The 22,276-nt window shown below is 44.1% G+C and overlaps 2 protein-coding genes across 9 annotated transcripts in view; both read right to left on the reverse strand.

The window, feature by feature from the left end:
• Positions 1 to 11,988, reverse strand: part of Znf76 (zinc finger protein 76) — a 30,364-nt gene extending 18,376 nt beyond the window's left edge. The window contains exon 1 of one of the 2 annotated variants that reach the window (XM_074082371.1): positions 11,705 to 11,988. The gene's annotated coding sequence lies outside the window, so the exon portion shown is untranslated. The remainder of the gene's footprint in view (positions 1 to 11,704) is intronic. The other variant, XM_074082370.1, reaches the window with a different exon arrangement.
• Positions 11,989 to 17,330: 5,342 nt separating this feature from the next.
• Positions 17,331 to 22,276, reverse strand: part of Scube3 (signal peptide, CUB domain and EGF like domain containing 3) — a 35,621-nt gene continuing 30,675 nt past the window's right edge. For 4 of the 7 annotated variants that reach the window (XM_074082373.1, XM_074082374.1, XM_074082375.1 and 1 more), the window contains 2 exons: positions 21,296 to 21,387; positions 17,331 to 20,653 (listed from right to left, as the gene is read on the reverse strand). In XM_074082373.1, the coding sequence (XP_073938474.1) occupies positions 20,251 to 20,653; positions 21,296 to 21,387 (495 nt within the window). In that variant the 3' untranslated portion in view covers positions 17,331 to 20,250. Of the gene's footprint in view, positions 21,388 to 22,276 lie in introns of all 7 variants that reach the window. The other 3 variants (XM_020164088.2, XM_020164087.2, XM_074082376.1) reach the window with 1 other exon arrangement.

Below are 22,276 nucleotides of genomic sequence, written 5' to 3' on the forward strand. Positions count from 1 at the left end.
ATATGCACCTGCCACTGTTCAGACCACTTTACCTGCACTAACTCCTTTAATTTTAAAAATAAGCATATAAGGAGGTATGTGCATGATCCCCACATACAGATGAAGCTTAAAGGTATAGTAATCTGTCTAAGGTTCCAAAGCCACCAAGTGCTAAAAAAGCCAGGATTCAAAGCCAGGGTGGCTGGCCTGAATCTGTACCTCTTCATAGCTGGCATACTCTTCCTTCTGCTAATCCCTGTGACCGACACACTGTCACCACTCAAAACACTGAACACGTGTGGATTAACTTCTCTCCCACCATGACTTGACCCCACTCCTTCTTGGTCTCCTTCAATGGAATGAAGGAAACACTGGTAGCACATTTTCAAAAGAAACACTTCTTAGCTCAAAGACAAGTCTCTGGCTCCTCTGCCCATCACAAATCCAGGCTAAATAGCCCTAATTGCTTTTCCTCCTTAAGCTTCATGGTATGAACCTTTAAAAACAGTTAACTGTTGCTCTCTAACCTCTGACCTCCCCAATCTCTGAGTGCCTTCCAACAGAGCCTGGCTGCAGGGCTGACAAGGATATTTTATGGTTGCCAGACAAGTGTCCTCATTTTTTCTTTCTTTTTTTTTTTTTTTGGGATCTGGCTATGTAGTCCAGATTGTTCTCAAACTTGCGATCCTCATGCATAGCTGGATTATAGGCATGTGCCGCCAAGTCTTGGTCTAATGGGCCACAGAATTTGGGTTAGATGTCAGAAATCTTCCCTTGACTGGTAGCTGTTTATGTTTTACCTTTAATCCCTGTAAAACACTGACTCCCTTTCTGTTCTTTAAATGATAGTTTACTCTGAATCCTTTTGTGCTGACACCAACTAATGATAGTGACTTGAGCAGAGCCAAAGAAAGGCTTGTTGTAGCCTTGGGAAGGCTTTCTGAGCAGTTCTTTCCTGTACTGGACATTTCAAACTCATAACTCCTTTGGCCCTCTGAGAAAGGCAGATGGGGAGTGGGGGTAGCTGCTGTTTTCTCCTTAGAGGTATGTTTTACCAGCCACTGACCAGAGCTGGGTAGAGGGGAGAGATAGCCTGTGAGGGAAGGGGAAAGTGGGATCAGAGTGATGACAAAAGATTGGACCAAGAAGGAGCACGCCTGACTTTTCTAGAACAAGCAGCAAGCCCAGCTGTTTTACTTTTAAAAATGAACTTTTTTGGTTCTAATGCAAAAAATAACCACATGGCTTCACACTCTATTAACACATTTTCTGCTGTAAAAACAGAATTTATAATGATTGGGGAGAGATAACATTTAGAAAAACTTTTTAGGTATTTCGGATCTCTAGGTTCTCTCCATGAAACAAGATGTGCTTAAACTATCTGCTCAAAGCAGAAAAATAGGGGATGTGAAAGACAGGAAACTAGAGAGCAGTCACGGTACGTGTTTCTCCACTTTGTCACGGTTCAGATCTGATCTGATCCACACCCAAGCAGCGCTGTGATGACTGCAGGCACCTGTTTGCTATCCCATCACCTCTGCCAACTCCTTGGACATTGGAACAAGGCTTTCTGTTCTCTGCCTCAGCCAGCCCAGAGGGCGACTGTGTTTAGAAAGAAAAAAAAATCAAACACTTGCTTGGAAAGAGAATGTTCAACTTTGACTAGAAAAAAATGCCTCAATTTTCACTCAGAAAATTCCTTATTTGCAAACATAGAAAACTTCTTGTAGATGACAAAGAACCATTAGGCTGGGAGGGATGAAGGCTTATGGGGTTAAGTGGCAAACAAATTAGAATCAGATTTGGGAGAGCTGCAGGAAAATGATTCTGTATTTGTTATTACAGAAAAAGACTTCAATGCACACAAAAAACCCAGAGTGAAACAAGCTTAGTTCTGTGGCTTTCTAAACACTGAAGAGAAAACAGGAAATTAATAACAGAAACTTGCATTAACATAACACAAATTTAAAACATCAGCTAAACATCTCTTTACAAAAGGCAAAGATCACTTTCAGTATGGTTCCTATTCAGCTACTGCAACTTCATAGATGTGAATTAGTCACAGAAAAGGGAGTAATTAGGCAAAGTGGATTACTTCCAATTCCAAAAGGGCAATGAAAATACAGACCCCTATTATTATAGAACAGAATTCACTTAAACTAAAACAAGGAAGTAAAAAATTTCAGCCATACATTTAAGTGAATTTTAACACCTCAGTTTGTAAACACACACCATGGCAATCACGGCAGGGTTTCAAACCCACCTTTAGTTAATGGGGAAAAAAAAAAAAGATCAGAATCAAGGCATTTTGGAAAGATTCTTTCAAGAATGAACTTCAAAGCAACAAGCAAATGAGCACAGCTCTGATGAAGGTAAATGTGGACTGTTTCTGGAATTCAAGCGTGGGTTGTCACTGGCTTGAGAGGGGTTGTTTGAGAATGAAACATCCCATCAGCATCAGGAGAGACGACATCATCATAGTCACCTGTTATTTAAAAATATCATCCTGGAACAAAAAGGCCCAATTTTTATTTCATTTTGTCAAAATGGAACAATTTTTGAAGGAAAACAAAATCAAGTGAAAAGAAGAGCTGGTTTTTAAAAAAATCATTAAGGGAAATAGTAAAGAAAAATCCACAAATTATATTAAAAACACAGTCATGTACAATATTGAATTCCCACAGAAAAAATAAGACTACAATATGACTTTACACAAGTACAAAACACAGTAAGTAAACTATTTTTTTTTTTAATATTCACTTTCTGGATGCTAGGTACATGAAGGTTTATTATACTGTTCTATCTACTTTTGTATGTGTTTGAAATTTTTCATAATAAAAAAGTAGAGCTTCAAAAAAAAGATTCACTTTCAATAATTAAAGATTAGGAAAGAATACTCCTGGCGATGTACTTAGCAAATTACCAAAAATCAAAGCATAGAATCTATCAGTCAGGGCTTGCAAGCTTGGGATATAGGCACGGGCTGTAATGATCCAATTTTTAAAAATGGGCAAAAGACTGGAGCAGACATTTCACCAAGGAAGATATAAAGATGGCAAATAAGCATATGAAAAGATACTCAACATCGTGCCATTAGAAAACTGCAAATTAAAACTGAACACCACTATACAACCATTAGATGGTGAAAATCCACAATGCTGGCAACATCAAAAGCTGGCAAGGGACGAGGAGTGACAGGAACTTGCATTCACTGCTGGTGGGGGTACAAAATGGTGCAGCCACTTGGGAAGACAGTTTGGCAGTTACTTACCAAGCTAGATATGTTCCTACCATCTGACCCAGCAATCACGTTCCTTGGCATTTACCCAAATGAGTTGAAAACTTATGTCCAAGAAAAACCTGAACATAAACATTTGTAAGTTTCAGTCAAAGTTGCCAAAAACTCATAGCAACCAAGATGTCCTTCAGTAAACAAACTGTGGTACATCTCTACAATAGAATATTATCCAGTGGTAAGAATAAATGATCTAGTAAGCCAGGAAAATACATGAAGGAACCTGAAATGCACATTGCTAAATGAAGGAGGTCATTCTAAAAAGGCTACATACAACATGACTCCAATTCTACAACATTCTGGAAAAGGCAAAACTACAGAGACAATAAAAACACCAGTGGTCACCAGAGATTCAGGGTAAGGGAGGGAGGATGAATGGATGGGGCATAGGAGATCTTGGGGGAATTGTAAAATTCTTCTGTATGATACTGTAAGGGTAGATACATGACATTATGCTTTTGGCAAAATCCATAAAACGTACCACACAGAGGAGGCCTAATGTAAATGAAGGCTTGCTAGGTAAGTACGCCACAACTTTAGTCATATCTTCAGCCCTTTAGATTATTAAGAGAACAATTGGCTGATATTAGCCTCACTGGGAAAGGTTCTGGATTCAAGATCTAACAAGCCTGTCCTAATAATATATCCCACAAAATGCATGTATGAAAAACAAGAGTTACTTGCATAATGATTCATGTTTAAATGTTTTAGATAAGAACCACGAGGCCCATCTAGATTAATGGTGATGGAAGGGGGCTTAACAAATTAATGATAAGTGAAAAGATGTAAGGTTGAACATTCATTAGGTTCCAACTGGACAAACCTCAAATTTATATGAGACAAGGCTAGAAGAGGCCAAAAAGAAATGGACAGTTGTGCTAAAAAAAACATAATTTTTTAAATAAAATGGTTGAAATAAAAAGACACTAGCATGAAGCTTGAGAGGCAGTTATATGCTAAGCCTGCTTATCAGTTCCACATGTATTCCTCTTCTAATTCATGCTGGCATAAATACTGAAGTAGGGGAACTTCTTCTTCTAGTTTCCTACCTTTCTTCCCTTAGATATATTTTTAAATGTGGTATTTTTCAAACTGATGTTTTGTTAAGGAAGAATATGGTGGTAGGACCACATGATTCAGTATTTTATGTTGATCTTCAGGGAATCTGTTACATTCTTAAATCAAGGCAATGTTTATGAGGCTGTCTCTCAGTCTTGGACTGTTTACTATAATTTTGTGGGTGACCTATCAATTAGGAAGGGCTTCTTCTTGTATTCTTATTTAACTAGTCAAAGAGAGTCTCCTCACAATACAGTAGGTCTTCCCTTACCCTAGGTTTGACTTTTTCGTGTGTACATGTGGTATTAAGGGTTGAACTCAGGGCATCATGCTTGCTAGGCAGGTGGACTACCACTTGAGACACACTTCCAGCTTTCTGAGGTTTCACTTACCCATGAACCAACAGTGGTCTGAAAATATTAAGTGGAAAACTTTGCAAATAAATAATTCGGAAGTTTCAATTATACACTATTCTGAATAGTGTGATGAAATCTGTGCCATGCTGCTCTATCCCACCAGGGATATGGATCATCCCTTTATCCAGAGTATGTATGCAATGTATATGTATATGCTACCCTCTCATTAGTTACTTAGTAGCCATTCAGTCATGAGATTGACTGTATTGTGTTCAAGTAACCCATATTGTACTTAATAATGACCCCAAAGCACAAGCGTAATAACGTTGGCAATTCAAATATGCCCACAGAGCAGCCATATAGTGCTTCCTTTAGGTGAAAAGGTGGAAGTACTTGACTTAATAAAAAAAAATTGTATGCTGAGGTTGCTAATGAATTTTCCACCCCTGAAACTGAGAAGGAAAAAAAAACTCATGCTAATTTTCCTGATGTATCTCAAACTGAAAGTTATGGCCAAACTGAGTGATAAGGTGCTCAGCTAAGAAGAAAAGGCATCAAATCTATGAATTCACATATGGGAAAAAAATAGTACAGACAGAGTATAAATACTAAGCAGCTATCAAGCATCTGCTGGGGTCTTGACCGGATCCCTGTGGATTAGGGGCACTATTATATAAACACCAACATCTAAATTACACAAGTATATATACAACCAAGCAAGAACAGTTTCCAGACGCAGTTAAACATCACACTGCTTTCTTCAACTTTTGACTCTTAGGGGAAAATAACACACTCTTACTTTCTGTCATACTAATTATAGTTTAAATTCCTGGAGAGCATGGCTTTCATTAATTAACAAGGAATGTACCTACATACACCAAACGATTAATGCATAGTCACATAGCTAACTGAGCAGTTGAGCTCAAATCTGAATCCTGATTCAGTTCCACTTATTGTGAATTAGATGAAACTGAAACTTCTGAGACCAGATTTCATGTTATACAACTATGAGCTCCTTAAGAAAAGGTCCTAGAAAGAGAGCAAATGTTGAGTGAGAGAATGACCTGGCGGGGGGATGGGGGGACACAACTGAGGCCCACCAGCCCAGCCCTTCCCAACCTCATCATACCAACTCTTCCATCAGCCTGGCTAGGCAAACCAGTTTTGCTCACCTGGAATACCATCTGACATCCACGGTCACTGTTTCTTCCCAAACCCAGATCAAGAAAAGCCTTCCCTGACTAATGGCACATCAGACTTCAGAATCCAGTCCTGTGTTCCTTGTGCATTCAGCAGTGATGCTAACCAGGGGTGGATGGGTGTGGGGGGCTTGTCTGTAGTGCACCATGAGGGGGCACAGATTCATCATCTGTGGTGATACTCCCTGGACACTACCTTGGTGAGTAAAAGAAGGAAGGAATCTTACCAGTACCATTACCCATCAGCAGTTTTCAAAATGCTCTCAATACGCAGGCATATTGTCTTGTTTACTCTAAGAATGGGCTGAGAAGACAGCTCATTTCTAATCTAAAGCAGTCACTTCACAGATGCAGAGACAGTCTGCACTGCTGGAGGAGTCCCAAAGGACCACATGGCTACCTGCTAGAGGAGTACAGCCTCAACCTCCAAGTGTTCCATTGTCTGGTTCTAGGAGAACAGGTATTGACTAGGGTCCAACAGACTTGTAATCCAGCTGCTTATCAATAACTCTACTTTGATGTCCAGAAAAATCTCACACTTGACATGTTCAAAAGTAAACTCCTTACCTCTCCCTTCTTACAACCTATCCTCCTCCAAACTCCCCGAATTGAGTAAATGGGAAATCCACCCTTTAGTTGCTCAGGCCAACATCTTTACTTGCCACGTTCAATCCATCAGCAAATCCTGTTGGCTCCTCTTACAAAGTAAGTCCAGCATTCGACTGCTTCTCTCACTCTTCCACAGCTTTCCTTTAGATCTAACCCCCCAACTTCTCTTATTTAGACCACCGCAGTAGCCTCTCAATCAGTTTCTCTCCTTCTACTCTTGCCCCATTACAGCTTATTCTCATCGCAGCAGCCAGAATGATCTTTTCAGAACGTAAGTCAGAGCATGCCACTCCAATGGCTCCCACATCACTCACAATTCACAATAAAGCCAGTGGCCTGTAAGACCCATGAGCTGCCCCCCAATCTTCTCCCACCCAACATCTGCTGTTTCTCCCTTCTTCCCTCTACTGCAGCATACTGGCTGGCTTCTGTGTTTTGAATATAGCAGACACACTCCTGCCTCAGGGCCTTCAAGCTTGCTGTTTACCCTGACTGGAGTAATCTTCCCCCAGATAAATGTTTGGCACTCCTCTAACTTCTTTCAGGTCTTTGCTTAAATGTTACCTTTTCAGTAACCTTTTCCTTGACTGCTCTATTAAAAATCGCAACACCCAGACTCTTGGCACTCATATTTCTCTTCCCTGCTTAATTTTCTCAATATATAATTTACTTGTTTATTTTTCATCTGTCTCTCCTTATCCTCTCCCCAGTAGATGAGCTCATTGCTCTACCTCCAGTACCTAGAAAAGTATCTGGTACAGAGCAGACATTCTCCAAATACTTGTAGAATGAATTAAATGGATCTGAGAACAAGGGAACAAGGATCTCCCGGAAATCTGAAAGCTTTGAGCCAGAAGGGGGAGGCCCTAATTGAGCCCCTGGGGTTCTCCAGCCCCCCCATTGCCTCGCCTTCTTCTCAGGTCCAGTCTAGCTATTTGCCACAGGAACCACACCTGAGCTGGAAGGCCAGGGAGCACCAGGGCAACAGGTGCGTGTTGCTAGGATATTACAACTCCCAGGCCACCAGGTAGAGTTGTGCAAAGTGCTAATTTTTTAATTTTGCCTTCTGCTATCTCACAAACAGAAGAGGTCAGCAGTAGGTTAGGACTAAATATACTATTTAACCTAGATAACAGTTCTGATTCAGTAACAGCAGCTCATTTGCTTTGGGGTGTTTTCCAAGGAGCACTGTTAAATTTGCACTTGTTCACCTACTTGCCCCGCTTCTGAACTTTTTACTAGAATGTCCAACAAACACAAAAGCACAAAGAATGGTATCATGAGCCCAACACTTTCCAACATTTCACCAACTTGGTTTCCTCTATTCTCTGATCTTCTCTGCCACCAACTAAATATTTCACCTAGCTGTTTTCTTGAGAAGAACAGTCTATATGAGACAGTGTCTGGCCTTGTTACCACTATATTCTAGCAACTAGTTAGCCAATCTCTCTAGTCTTACCAGAAGTGCAATAAAAAAACCCCAAAACAACAACACTTACACCCATTCCCCCACCAGAACAATGACTAAAAAATTAAGTCTCTAAATTCCAGACTGTCTAAATCAAGGGACTTGTCATGTGTGGAGGGCTTTGGGGAAGGGCATTGTGACCACGAAATACAGACATGAGATGTTTTTACTTGTTTGTCTGCAATACAGAATTTCTGAGTTAATTCAATCTAGTAAGAGTTTACTGACTACCTTCTAAGTATGAGAGGGAGGATTCAAATGACAGAAGATAAAGAAAACCTAGTCTTTGTTCTCAGGGAAGTCACAGGGTGGCTGAGGGAAGAAAAACACAAATACGTGAAGTATAAAGCAGAATATGTTCTGTGCCCTAAGAAAGATAAAAATAAACCCAGGGCAAAAGCTCCTTTTTAAATCCACCCACAGAACTTGTAGACTCCACAATATACCCCTTCCCTAAATGCAGCTGTGTCTTCTGCTGTTGTAATAGTGTACACTTAATAAGTATGTTCCAGGAGACGTCGGAATTTGGTGACCCACAGGATAAGACTTTTGGATGTGGATCTTTAATGTTACATTTGCTGCTCACTATCTAGCTTCCGGTGGGAGGGAAGGCAAGCCAAGGGCTTGAAAGACAAAGGAGCTAATTCAATGCTGGGGAAGCTGACACTCAAAGCATTCTACCCTGAGGGCATGGACAGTAAGCAGCTTCATAAACTGGAGAGGACAGGAGACACAGTTAGATCCATTCTGAAGGATGTCCAAGGGCTCTCTCCTTGCTGCCTAAAGGACTGAGATCTTGATGCTCTGTTATCAGAAACCATCAGAAGTACCTTGAGAAGAATGCAGTTCTTTGGACAAACCAGAGGTCACTGAGGTCTTATGTTACAGGAAAGAGGTCTGACAGTAGCAGGCCATTCACAAGGCCCTGAAATTACATGCACTGGAGAGTGAAGGGGCTGAGTTGGGGTTGGGGTGGGGAATTCCACCGTCATCAATTTGTTATTGAGATTGGTGAGGTAAGGATGGTTAGGGAAGGAGGAAGGAGAGGGCATTGTGAGAAAGATGGAAAGGGAAGGTGAAAGACAATTTTGGGTTGAAAAAGAGATCACTGATGAAAACAAGGGAAGATGCCATGTGATGGGGATCCTGGGCAGGAGTGAGAGAAGAGGGATCTTAGAATGGGAGTGTATAGGTTTTAAAGGATGGATTCATTTTGGGATGGAAGGGACTCACTTCACTGAAGCAGAGTACATCAGAAGGTCACCAGAAGAACTGTTTAAAGATTTTAAGGAAGGTTTCTGCTGAGGATGGTAGAAGTTGGGGGCAGAGCCAGAACTCTGAGACTGAAAACAGGCAGGAATCATAGAAAGAAATACTGGGATAAAAGGTCTTAGTAGTATTTATGGACACATGAATTCTTGGGGATAAGGTACCTATCAGTATGAAAGGATTGGAGGTAAAGTGTCAGCGACATGGGAGACACTTTAGGGGACTATTGTAGAGAGCTCCAAGCACATGTAGGCAAAGAATGTTGATAAGTGTTAAGGTTTCTTGGATTCAGAACAAAACATGGCATTTTGAGAAAATGACAGGTCACTCTCTCATTTTCTCCTTCCCTTCTCCCCTGAAGGTCATAAGACTCTTATGTGATCAGTGTCCTCCCTATAACCAAAGGGAAGAAGTGTCGTTTTTATTATTATTTTTTAAAGACACAGGGTCACAGAGAAGAACCTGGACAATCAGGGGTTGCTGTTTCCCCCAGTTTATTATCATTAGAACCTACTGTTCTTCACAACTCTACACTCTCCACCAAACCTAGCCTAAAAATATACAGGTTTAACCTTTTCTTCAGGTCTTCATTTCCCTACTCCTGGTCACATAAAAGTTATATTAATCAAATATGTACATTCTTCCCTTGTTAATCTATCTTTTGTTATACGGGCTTAGCTATGAGCCTAAAAAAGATATTTTCCCTCCTATACAAAGTGCAGGGGTTTCAGGGGATAAGGGGTCAAAAGCCATAAACAGTAGTATGAGAAAGTCACCAAGTCATGGGGCAAAGGTTATCAGAGAGCCTTGGGGATCATGAAATGAGGTGATGTTGAGTTTAACAATTATTGGAACACGTGGGAAACCAGGTAGATTCAGGTAAGAGAGTACAATGAAATACATGGATTTCTTGAAGGCTATGGATTCAAATCCCAGTTCTATTAGCTATGTGAATTTCAGGTTCATTATTTAAAACCAACACCCCTCTCAAAAAAAAAGGGGGGGGGGAAGGGAAATGGTGGCAGATATAATAATTACTTTCTGGGCTTGAAAGGTAAACTTAACCTCCTTGGCATACAGTAGGTGCTGGGCAAGCTAATCATGATTAAGGGTAAAAAAACTCAAGAAGTGAAGAGGGCATCTCAGAGAGATGAGAAGGTAGGGATTCCAAGACATCAGTAGCAGTGCCTGGTATGGTCTATGTTTTCTCTGTCTGTGGAATCTTGAGGGGCTTGAGTCAGTAAAAACAACTCCTATTCTTAAAGGTTCCCTCGCCAGAAATGGTGTCAAGTGTTCTGCGTGTTATCATCCTCCCTTGGTACAAGTGGAGACTAAGGGTTCAGACAGGCTAAATGGTGTGCCAAAAGTCCCACAGCTGAGGGACCAGAGTTAGACTGGAACCTAGGTTTGTAACATCAATGCCCCAAGCTGAAGCTCTCTGCTATACTGCTTTGCAAACACATCAACTGATGAGCCTGATCAAGGGGAATGAGTATGGAGAATTAAGAGTGTAGGGGTCGTGGGAATGAGGGTCATGCAGCAGATGGATCCTGGTGTGGGATATAAAAATGACTGAAATCATTGTCTTCACTGAGAACTGCAGAATTTCAGTTGGAAGGAAACTCCGAAATCTAACCCAACCTTATGAAGATACTGATGAAAAACTTGGGCCTAGAGTGAAGAGACTTCTCCCAATTTCTCAAAGCACAACAGTAGCAGAGTCTGGACTTGAACCTGGAACCACACACTGAATCCAGAGTTCTTTGATGCCTTCAATTTACTGCTACTTCATATTCATCTCTATGTTCTCAGCACCACAACGGTGCTGGGGCACTTGTTAAGTCATGTGCTGATTGACACTGGAGTGCTGAGGGGCACAGAGGGATGCCAGTGGGGTGATTCTAGGATGAACAAACAACATGGAATCGAGGATCATGGGGTTACAGGGCAAAGTTAATGAGTCATGTAGATGGCAGTGTGGGAAAACTATTGGAGTATGGCTTGTGATTGTCAGGAGAGGTTCAGGGGAGTCACTAACTTTCTGGGGAACACAGGACAGTTTGGGGGAAGGTTTGGGGGTCACAATGGAGGACTGTGGGGATCTTGGAGCCGTGTGAGTCCCGTCTTAGAACTGAGTCACAGGTCGTTGGGTCCCTGAGCAGTGCTGAGATGAGCAGACACTGAATAAGAATCGAGAGATACCTGGTGGGTTTTGGGTTAGTGGGTGGGGTGTAGGGGTCACAGAGGTGGAGGCGGGCGCACTCACAGGGTGGGGTTTGGGAGTCGTGGGGGAGGAGTCGCAGTGCAGAATAAAGGGGCAGGGACGCGGGATGGGGAAGGGGCCCGGCCGCCGTGCTAGGTAGGGCCGGAGGAGGGTGGGCACGACGGGCTCGGGACCTTCCCAGGGCCCTGCGCCCGCCCGGCCTCCCGCCTTGGGCAAGGTGGACCCACTTTTCCCGCAGCCACCAACCTGACAGCCCCCGAGGGCGACTCCGCCGACAGACCGCCATGCACCGGGCCCCGCCACCAGCGCCGGCCCCGCAACCCGCCTGCGCCATAGCCCGCCCGCCCGCGCGCGGCTTGCCTCGCGCGATATCCAGGTTCCAGGGCCGCCGCACTTTCCTCCGCTCTCCGCGCGCCTCTACCGGGCCCCGGAACCCGTATGGAAAGTGCAGGCCACGCTCCACCCCGCCCCCCTCCGCCGCGGCGGCCGCAATCCTTATCCTGGTTCCCGGGCCCCTTGGAGCCCCGGCAGCCCGGCTCCACACCGAGCCCTCGGAGCCCGCCCCTCGGCGCCTCCCTCCCCCGCCCCCCACCGGGCTGACGCAGGCCCGCGAGGCTGAGCGCCCGGGGAGGGCGTGATGACGTCACGACGCCGGGTCAGGACCTGGCGCGGCTCCGAGCCGTGGTCGCTATGGCGATGCGGACCGCTACCTGGAGGACTCGGGGCTTCGGCCCCGCGGAGGTCTGAGGCGGGGGCGGGGCGGTGGTCACACACACCTGCGGCCTGCGGGTGACAAGGGGCGCTTGCAGGAGTCGGGCAGGTGGCGAGGGACGAATCCACGCGGGTCGCTGCACCGGGGCTGTGTCCCGGCCCGGCCGTCCGCCCCGTGCGTGCGTCGGTCCGCAGCAGGAGCCGCCCTGCAGTCCCCCGGGCTCTACGTGCTCAGTCCGCCGGCAGTGCCCGTGACCTTGAAGCCAACCCCCTGAGGGAGCAATGCAGGTGTCACTAGGTCGTCATTGAAAAGATGACCGGGAGCCGCGCTTAGGGACTGCGCCCTGACCCTGACGGTCTTCCTGCGCTGTCACTCACCCCGTCAGCCTCCAACCCCACTGCTCCCCCAGGAGGTAGGCTTGCAAGCGGGAGAACAAAACCAAGCCCTTTTATTAGCAGCCCCTCCAAGAGCGGAGGGGCTGACATGGGGCATTTTCAGAAACAGTGAAAAGGGAGTGAGCTTTCCCTAAGAAATAATCTACAGAAGAGGGGCCCGGCGGTAACGACCATAATCCCAGCACTCAGGAGATGGAGGCAAGAGTTTGAGGTCAGTCTGGACTACATATTGACACCCTGTCTCAAAAAAAAGCAACAACAACAAAAAAAAAAACCCCAAAAAACTCTTCAAAAGAAACTGTGCTGGCAGGGAGGCTCAAGTGGTAAGAGCACCTGCCAGCAAGCCTGAGGCCCTGAGTTCAAACCCCAGTACTGAAGAAAAAAAAAAAAGAAAAGAAACTTTGTATGGTTTCCTTCTCAAATTCCAATTTCCAATTCCATCCACTTCCCATGATTACTGGTATACAACTTAGTAAACAACAAAAATACATGTTTTTTTAACTCGTGAATTTTAGAAAGTATAATTTTTATTGTGATGTTTCTCCCCAGTCAGCTCAGGCGTTCGTGGGTCGACACTACCTAGGCAGAGGAGCTAAGGAACATTCTCTACCTGCTTTTTATTTGTACATACTTCAGTGTTGAGGAACCTTGTTCATGTAATTCGGAAAGGAAGAACTGTTGTTTTGAGACAGAGTCTCACTGTGCAGCCCACGCTGGCCTGGGTGTGGCCTGTCTCACCCTCCCAAGCACTGGGATTACAGGCATGTACTACCACACTGGCTAAGAGATTTGTTTCAGTGATAGTCTTCAAGTCATTGAACCTCTAAATTATATGCCAACTATCACAATGTGATCTATTATCAAATACCATGAAATAAATTCCTCCTTTGATTTTTTGGGGGGGTTGGACTGGGGTTTGAACTCAGAGCTTTGCACTTGCAAAGCAGGTTCTAGAAAAGCAGGTGCTTTACCACATGAGCCACACCTCCAGTTCATTTTGCTTTGGTTATTTTAGAGATAGGGTCTTAACTATTTGCCCAGGCTGATCCTCTAGATCTCAGCACCTTAAGTAGTTAGGATTACAGGTGTGAGCTGGTGCCTGGGTCCTCCTTTGACTTTATTAACAGCAAGGAATTGGGAACTACTGAATTTGCAAAAGTATTATCTAGGCATTAGAATTTCAGTTTTAGTCTAATTAAAAATTATTTTGGCTGGGCATGGTTCCTCATGCCTGTAATCCCAGCTACTTGGCAGGTGGAGATCAGAAAGACCAAGGTTTGAGGCCAGCTCAAGCAAAAAGTTAGCAAAACCCCATCTCAACCAACAAGCCCAACATGGTGATAACGTCTGTAATCCCAGCTATGTGAGATGCATAGGTAGGAGAGGCATATGGCTGAGGCCAACCCAAGCAAAAATGGAATACCCTATCTGAAAACAAAACAAAAACTTAAAGCAAAAAGGGCTGAACCAGTGGCTCAAGTGGCAAAGCACTTGCCTACCAAGTGTGAGGTTCCAAATTCAAACCATAATACTGCCAAAAAAAATATTTTTTTAAAAATGTTACCTTTTCACTCAGAGATACCTTCTTAAACTGATAATTAAGTTCCACACTCCTTTGCTAATGTCTTTTTGTTTTGGGCAGTACTGGCATTTGAACTTGGGGCCTCGAGCTTGCCGGGCAGATGCTCTACCACTTAAGCCGTGTACCCAGTCCTACCAATACCTTTTTTGATAAAATTCTTTTATTATGCATTATTAGGATTGTGTGTGTGTGTGTGTGTGTGTGTGTGAGAGAGAGAGAGAGAGAGAGAGAGAGAGAGAGAGAGAGGAGGGGGGAGAGACAGACTCACTCCATAGCCCAGGATGGCCTTGAACTCATAATCCTCCTGCCTCAGTCTCCTGAGTGCTGGCATTACAGGCATACACCACCACACCTGGCTTGTTTTTAGGATCTTTTTGTTGAAATTTTGAAGTAGAGAAGCAGCCCATTCACTCTGTAGAAAACACCTGCCAGTCGGGTGCTGGTGGCTCATGCCTATAATCCTAGCTATTCAGCAAGCCAGTCTGGGCAAATAGTTCTTGAGACCCTATCTCGAAAAAACCCATCACAAAAATAGGGCTGGTAGAGTGGCTCAAGGTGTAGGCTTTTGTAGACCCCAGTACCACAAAAAAAAAAAAAAAAAGAGAACACCTGCCATTTGTGGAAATGGCAGTGTCAGTTTTTATTTCAAACCAGTCAGCAAATAAGATTTACTTTTTTTTTTTCTTTTTGCAGTACTTGGGGTTTGAACTCAGGGCCTCAAGCTTACTAGGCGGGTGTTATACCACTTGAGCTGGTTTTGCTTTAGTTATTTTTCAGGCAGGTCCTGACATTTTCGCTTATGACTTCCTTGGAGCTGGGATCATACCACTAACCCTGGCTTATTAGTTGAGATGGGTCTTGCTAGCTTTTTGCCTGGGCTGGCCCTGAACCTTGATCCTCCTGATCTCTTCCTCTCAAGTAGCTGGGCTTACAAGTGTGAGCCACTGCACCAGCTCAGATTTACTTTCTATCAAGAAAAAGGGGCTGGTGGAGTGGCTCAAGTGGTAGAGTGCCTTCCTAGCAAGCATGAAATCCTGAGTTCAAACCACAGTATCGCCAAAAAAAAAAGTCTGACTTTATTCATATATAAATAAAGTATAGCCTCAAAAATAAATTACTAAAGACAGTGACTAAAATTATATACAGCTAGCCAGGTGCTGGTGGCTCACGCCCGTAATCCTAGCTACCCGGATGCAAAGACCAGGAGGATCGCATTTTGAGACCCTATTTCTAAAATAGCACAAAACAAACAAGAACAAATGTTCTTGGAATAGAAGAATGTTAAGAGAAAGTCAGGCATGGTAGTGTAATATCTGTAATCTCAGCACTCAGGAGGCTGAGGCTGGAGTATCAAGAGCTCGAGGCCAGCCTGGGTTACGTAGTAAGACCCTGTCTTGAAGAAAGAGAGGGGGAGAGAGATCAAAGAGGATTACTGCAGCTGGTATAATGCAGTGATCCTGGATATGGTCCTAGCTTTGTAGTTCTAGAAATGTGATGTTGGTGTTCAAATTCTGTCACACTAAATCAAACTCACAGAAAATCAACACATAAAATAGAATAGAATGCTGTTGTTTATACAAATAGCCACCATGTGAACTGGTTTCTCTCCCCAGTTGGGAAATCCATATGGGAACATGAGTTATACTCAAGCATTACATGAGTGTGGAGTTGGCTGTTGTCATCAGGTGCATATACTCATGCCTGGTGTGTGACAGCACGATTGTGGAATGAATGCACCATCTTCCATCAATGCTAAGAAGGAGCTCAGGATGCTGGTAGGTCAACCCTACACAGTTTTTGGTCAGGTAGATTTTTCCTTGTTCCTCAAGTCATACTCTTTGGGGTTTTGTTTTTGGGACAGGGTCTTGCTATGTAGACTAGTCTGTCCTCGAACTCTTGATCCTTCTGCTTCAACCTTCCAAATGCTGGGATTATAGACATGCAACTAACATACCCAACCCTTAAGTCATACTCTTAGATGGTGATATGGTAAGCCCACCTTATTCACAGGTTTATTATACATGGTTTTGATCATGCACAGTAAAAAAATTAATTTTAAAAAAGCAAAAGAAATTTCAAAAACAAAGGATTTTTTTTTTTTTTTTGGTACTGGGGTTCAAACTTAGGGCCTCACATTTGCAAGTCAGGTGCTCTACCACTTGAGTCACTCCACCAGCCCTTTTTTGTGATGGGTATTTTCAAGATAGGGTCTCTTGAACTATTTGCCTGGGCTGGCTTTGAGCCACAATCCTCCTGATCTCTGCTTCCTGAGTAGCTAGGATTATAGGTGTGAGCCACCATGCCCAGCCTCAAAAACAAAGTTTCAAATTCCCATGCAAGCCATCACACAGCTCAGTTGATGCAGTCTCAGTTTTGTGTTTTAAGTCTGTGTTTAAATTGTTTGATGTACTGAGTGCTTGTTTGTCCTTAATTTTGTGAAAATATGTTGTCTCCAAAGCAAAACAAAAGTGAATGCGCTTAATTTAAGTGATAAAGTGAAAATTTTAGATTTCTTGAAAGGCTGCACGTCTTTGGTGGAAGTTGGCATTATGGAAAAATGAACCAAGCATCTGTGGTACAGCACTGAACTCTCTGCACCGTAAGCATTGGTGCTATTTTCTCAGCAGTGATACCAAACGTCTATTGTATAATGTTGACACTAAATCCAATAAAATTACATGTCAGGGAATTATTTATTGGTATCAATTAAGTTTTATCTGTCATCTTTATACCTAAAATTTGGGACTATTCATTTGTAAGACATTAGAAACTGCTTTCCCATGGCCTGTAGGAGTAGTGGAATGATCTATATTTCAGAATTCTCTTTGGTTGGCCAAAAGTGTATTGCATAAAAAGAACACTGTTGGGCAACCCTCAGTGCTAGGAGTGGGACATCACAACTAGGAAGTATCTGAGCTGAGGTAAGGAGAAACAGTATCCTAAATTTCCCCTACTCCTTTGATCCCTCTCAGGAGATAATTCTTGATACTGCTTTTAAAGATAGAGATGAGCCTTTTCAAATTCTGAAATCATTAGGAGTAAGATGAATCCCCCCAAAAAAGATTGGGGTAAGTCTTATCTTGAGAAGTTATACTTTGTCTCTGAAGGCTTCTTCCAGCTATAGGACAAACAAAGGAACTGGGTATGGTAGAAGAGAATGGAAAAGATGCCAGACTGAGGAGTTTCATTTAGTATTTTAATAATAATAATAAAAAAGACAGTACAAAATCCAAACATTTCTTTTTACAAGTTCAGATACATAATTTTCCCCAAGTGCAAAATAATCTACGAACTGCATCATTTGCTGTTTATTGTTGATTGTGTAGGAGATGCTTACTACATTGGCAGCAGTGGAAGGCAGGTATAAATACAATATTTTGAGATTTCTTCTGTATTAAAAACAAAAGCCTCCCACATGGCTATGACTCTTCTCTGAAACTTCAATTCACACAGAACAAAAGCTTTTAGTTTGTTCAAACTGCTATGATCTGTGTTGTCTAGATAGGCTGGTTACAGAACTGGGCTTGTATTTATTCCCTCTAATTATATTTTTTTCTTAAAGTATTCTTTGTCCAAATAATGGCCCAAAGACAGGGCTTGCTTCTTTTGAGACAGGTCAAATGCAAAGGTATCCTTGGTGGTGTTTGCTTCCGCTTTTCTCTTCTTGTGCTTAAGAAAGAAACCAGGCAGTTTAACATTTTTTGGTTGCGGTCAGTTACACTTTGTCTCTGTCCTGCTAGTTTGAGGCTGTCATACTGAGGTTAAGCAGCAGATATAAACATCTGAATGCTCTGTAATGTTTTCTGACATATTGAGATATGGTGTCCTAATCCATTCCAGAGTCACCTCAAACAAGCAGATGGAGAACCCTTCTCAGATATAAAAATTTTTCATTAGGGTCAAAACCCAGGACTGTATTACTGAACTTTCAGCAACAAATCTGAGTCTCTTTCACCTCCATCCTGGGGGAAGTCAGAGCAGTCACAGCTCAGTGTCAAGCCTTTGGGGATCTCTAGGCCTGGGATGGACAGCTCAAGCCAGATTCTGGTCAGTTTTCTCCTGACTCTCAGATTTCCCTCAGGTTTAGGGTTGGACCTGCCTTGATAATCCAGAAAGCGGCAGAGAAGTAAAGAGGAGTTGCAGTGCTGCTGAAGATATCTAAGTGCCTTTCTTATACGTTACTCGGAACCCTCATGGAAATGGCTTCCCATACCTAGACTCAGATCAGGGCAGGTTTTGTACTAAGATGAATGAGGCCCCACAAGCACCCCATCCTGCAGGGAGGCCCTGGGTCAGTTCATGAAGAATTTTTATTTACACCATCTTCCCATGGCCCACCATTTACCAGTGGGAACCTCCTTTTCGTTTGACCCGTAAAGCCTTAGAGAGTCCCTGAGTGTTGACTCCTCATTCAGTCCATTTAACCCCTACTTTGATGCTTCATGGCCAGTTTCCTCTATAGGTTCAGCAGCAGCTTTGCCTGGATTCTTAATTCCCAACTTGGATCACCTAAATTCAACTTGTAGACAGTGGCAAGTCTTCACCTGCTAACCTAGATCCTTCTTAATATCGTTTAAGAAGCCTAGTGGTCTACACTTTCCATCCAGTGGAACTCATCTGCAGGTCCCATAAGCCATGGGACCCATAAATGACTGGAGAAAGTGTATTTGTGTTTCTATGGTGTGACTGGAAAGGAAGGGAGGGGAAACTAGACTCTGAAGGCATAAATTGGGGTGCATCCTTGCTGTTTGGCTTTTCAAGAGAAATGCAAAATGGCAGGGAAAGAGGAATCAGAAAGTTATCCTAGTTTCTGGCAGAGAATTAGGGTGTTCAGACTTGATTCAAGCAGTTTTCATGGCACTTCCTGGGAAGTGCAGACAGTCCTACTAAACGACCATTTCCCCTGCTTGGATTCAGCCATTTACAGAGACACAAAGTTAGTGGACCTCCATCCCCGAGATCATGGTGTTGGCTAGCAAAGGTCAGGGGATCTAGCTTTGCCACTGGCCACCCACTGCTAAGGCTTGTTTTGGCTGGGGAATGTTACTGATAGGAAGTCAGGCTCCTTTATTGAGTGTTGAGTCTCCCAGGGAGCAGTAGCCTGGGACTTGTCCTGAGTAGTCAATCAGTAGCTGTTGACTGACTAGGACTATAGCTTTGGGGGAACTAGAAGGAGTAAATGGGAAAGAATTTTACAGGCAGCACCTGCATTAAGGATAGAGTGTGTGCAGAGTCTAGGCTTGGGCATGGACTTGATTCTTTTGAAAAACAGTAGTTGAGACAGGCTTAAAGTCAACTCTAAAAGGGAAGGGGCCAGTGTTGGGCATACCAGCTTCATGCCTGGGTAACTGTTCTGTTCTCAACTCTTACAGCTTTGTCTGGCCTTGGGGTCCTGAGTCAGCCCATCCCCAGGGTTTTTTTCCTGGTCCTCTTTCATATGTGCACCAGGGGAAAACATGGTAAAGACAGGGAAAAAATGGAGGTTTTCTACTTGTGGTAGAGAATTACTGACCCATGCCACCTGCACCTGCAGTCATGAGGTCCATGCTGAGTCCACGGAGAGACCCAGGGACAGCAGGCCTGTCTTAGCAAACAGTCCCTCTTCTTCCCGCCCACCAAGCCCCCAAGATCATCATCCTACACACCAGATGCCTCTGACCTCTAACTGTGGCTTAGTCCAGCCAAGGACCCAGAGGTCCGAGTGGCCACGGGTAGAACAGAGACAGATGAAATGCTCCAGCACTCAAAGTTCATTAGATTCTAAACTGATACTCTCTATTCCTAACATATTCTTCTCTCTCGGGCAGCTATAAATAGGGTTGTTCTAAGAGGAAAAAAACCCAAAAAACAAAAAACAAAACCTGAAAACAAAAACCCTCTCTCTAGACAACATAGAAAGACTCAAAATGATTGCACTTATTAGATGTGGACAGGGTGGGCAGGAGGTTTGCCAAGTGCACACATATTCCTCTTGCTGCCCACTGCCCAAGGCCAGAGGTAGGCAGCTCCAGGATGGCTGCAGAGTGGGGTCCTCTTTGGTGGAGCCCACAAACCACCTGGGGATACAAGGGAAAGACAACTGTGGGGTGAGGACCAGGCTGGTTCAGGTCAACAGCCAGGTTTCTTTAAGGACACACTTAGCGAGGGGAGTAGGGCTCCCCCAGGGAGCATTGGGTGGGATGAAGACGTGGCTGGGCCAGGGAGGACAATTAAGAAAAGGGATTAGTATTTGAGGCTGGCTTCCAATTACTCTGTAGTCTAGTCCATTAGATGATACATTTCTTCTGTTTTCTTTTTTTTTTGTCAATGCTTTGAAACCTGCTTTCTGTCCTGCAGAGCTATAGTCTTTCTCTCGGGAGCCACAGTTGTGCACTGACATACAGATGATAGATGATGCCTGCTGCTCTTCCTCATTCAGCCCTGTCCACAGGCCCAGTGGTGTGGGCCATTTGTAAACCCATATGGAGTCGACCGCAGGCAGACATATAGTGGAAGAGAGAGAGGAGCTGTATAGGTAAAAAAGTCAGCTGTGTGGACGGTCCAGGGCTCAAACCGTGTGCCCCAGCAGCTGGTAAGTCAAAGGCTTCTTTGGCAGGACCCTGGGGAGTGTTGCAAGGGATGTTTTGGCTCCTGACTAGCAAGGCACAACCCTATAATGGCAGAAGCCCTTCTTACCTATCCCCATTCCCTAGCAGAGCCACTTCTTTCATGGGCTTTGAACACCCTTCCAAGCTGGTGGGGTTGGGGACAAGAGCTGGTGAAACAGGCAGGGGAGGGCAGTACTGTTCCTTCAACTCTTGGGAGGAGTAGAGCCAGCACTGAAGGACTATTCCAGGGAACATGGAGGAAACCAGTTGGGGGTGGGGAGAGAGAGAGAGAGGCAGAGAGACAGAGACAGAGAGAGATGGAGGTAGAAAGAGATGAGGAGAGAGACAGGAAACTAGAGAGACAAGAAAGGGAGAGTGCCTGGTCTGTGGGATGATATTTTTCCTCCAAAGAGAGGAAAGAGTTCCTGGTCTGAGGTTGGGGCTGCTGCTTTGAGGGCTGAGGGGTTTGGGGCTCCAAAACCTGGGTCCCTGGGCTACAGGCACTATTTGTAGGGCCTCAGGAAGCTGGAGACTTTGGAGCGGAGCAGCTTGATGAAGGACCTTGGCAGCATCTCCTTATGCTTCTCTGTGTACTTGAAGTAGCTCTGTGGGTGGGCCAGCACCTCGAAGAAGGCCTTGATGAGCTTCTTGTCCTGCAGAGGACGCAGGCAGCGCCGTCAGCCCAGTGGGGGAGGGAAGAGTGCGCGGGTTTCGCACTCAACACACCCCCACCGTCTGCTCCTCAGTCAACGGCAGCTGCTCAGGTCTATCCCTGACCTCTCTTTTTCACTCACAACTACAGCAGATCCTGTTGACTCTAGCTTTAAAATATACCCATGGGCTGACCCCTACCAGTATCTTCACAGCTACTGCCTGAGCCAAGCAACCATCATCTCTCCCTTGGACTACTGCCATAGCTTCCTCGATGGTCTCCATGCTTCCACCTTTGACCCCAGGTAGACTGTTCTCCCACAGCAGCCAGAGTGACTCATGGGGTGTTTAATCAGTTTACTTTTTTTCCTGTTTAAAACACTTTTTTTTTTTTTTTTTTTTGAGACAAGGTCCTGCTGTGTTGTCGAGGCTAGTCTTGAATTCCTGGGGGTCAAGCGATGCTCACATCTTAGCATCTCAAGTAGCTGGGACTATAGGCATGTACCTTCATACCTGGCTAAAATTCATTTCGTATATTTTTGTCGGTGCTGGGGATTGAAGCTAGGGCCTCATGCATGCTAAACATTTGCTCTACCACTGAGTTATATTCTCAGCCTCAGGTTTTTTTTTTTTAACCATAATTTAATTTTATTTATTTAAAATTTTTTAATTTTTTTTTTTGGTAGTACTGGAGTTTGAACTCAGGGCCTCTCTCTTGCTAGATGGGTGCTCTCCCACTTGAGCCACATCTGCTGACCCCCTCTGGTTTCTTTTATCACTCAGAGTAAAAGCCAAATCCCTTACATGGCACACTCAAACACGCCAAACTGTCCCCATGTCCCCTTAGCTTGAACTATTCCTCCCTGATCTAATGGCCCTTGACCTCATCAG

Source organism: Castor canadensis, chromosome 8, assembly GCF_047511655.1.
Source record: "Castor canadensis chromosome 8, mCasCan1.hap1v2, whole genome shotgun sequence".
NCBI classification, from domain to species: domain Eukaryota; kingdom Metazoa; phylum Chordata; class Mammalia; order Rodentia; family Castoridae; genus Castor; species Castor canadensis.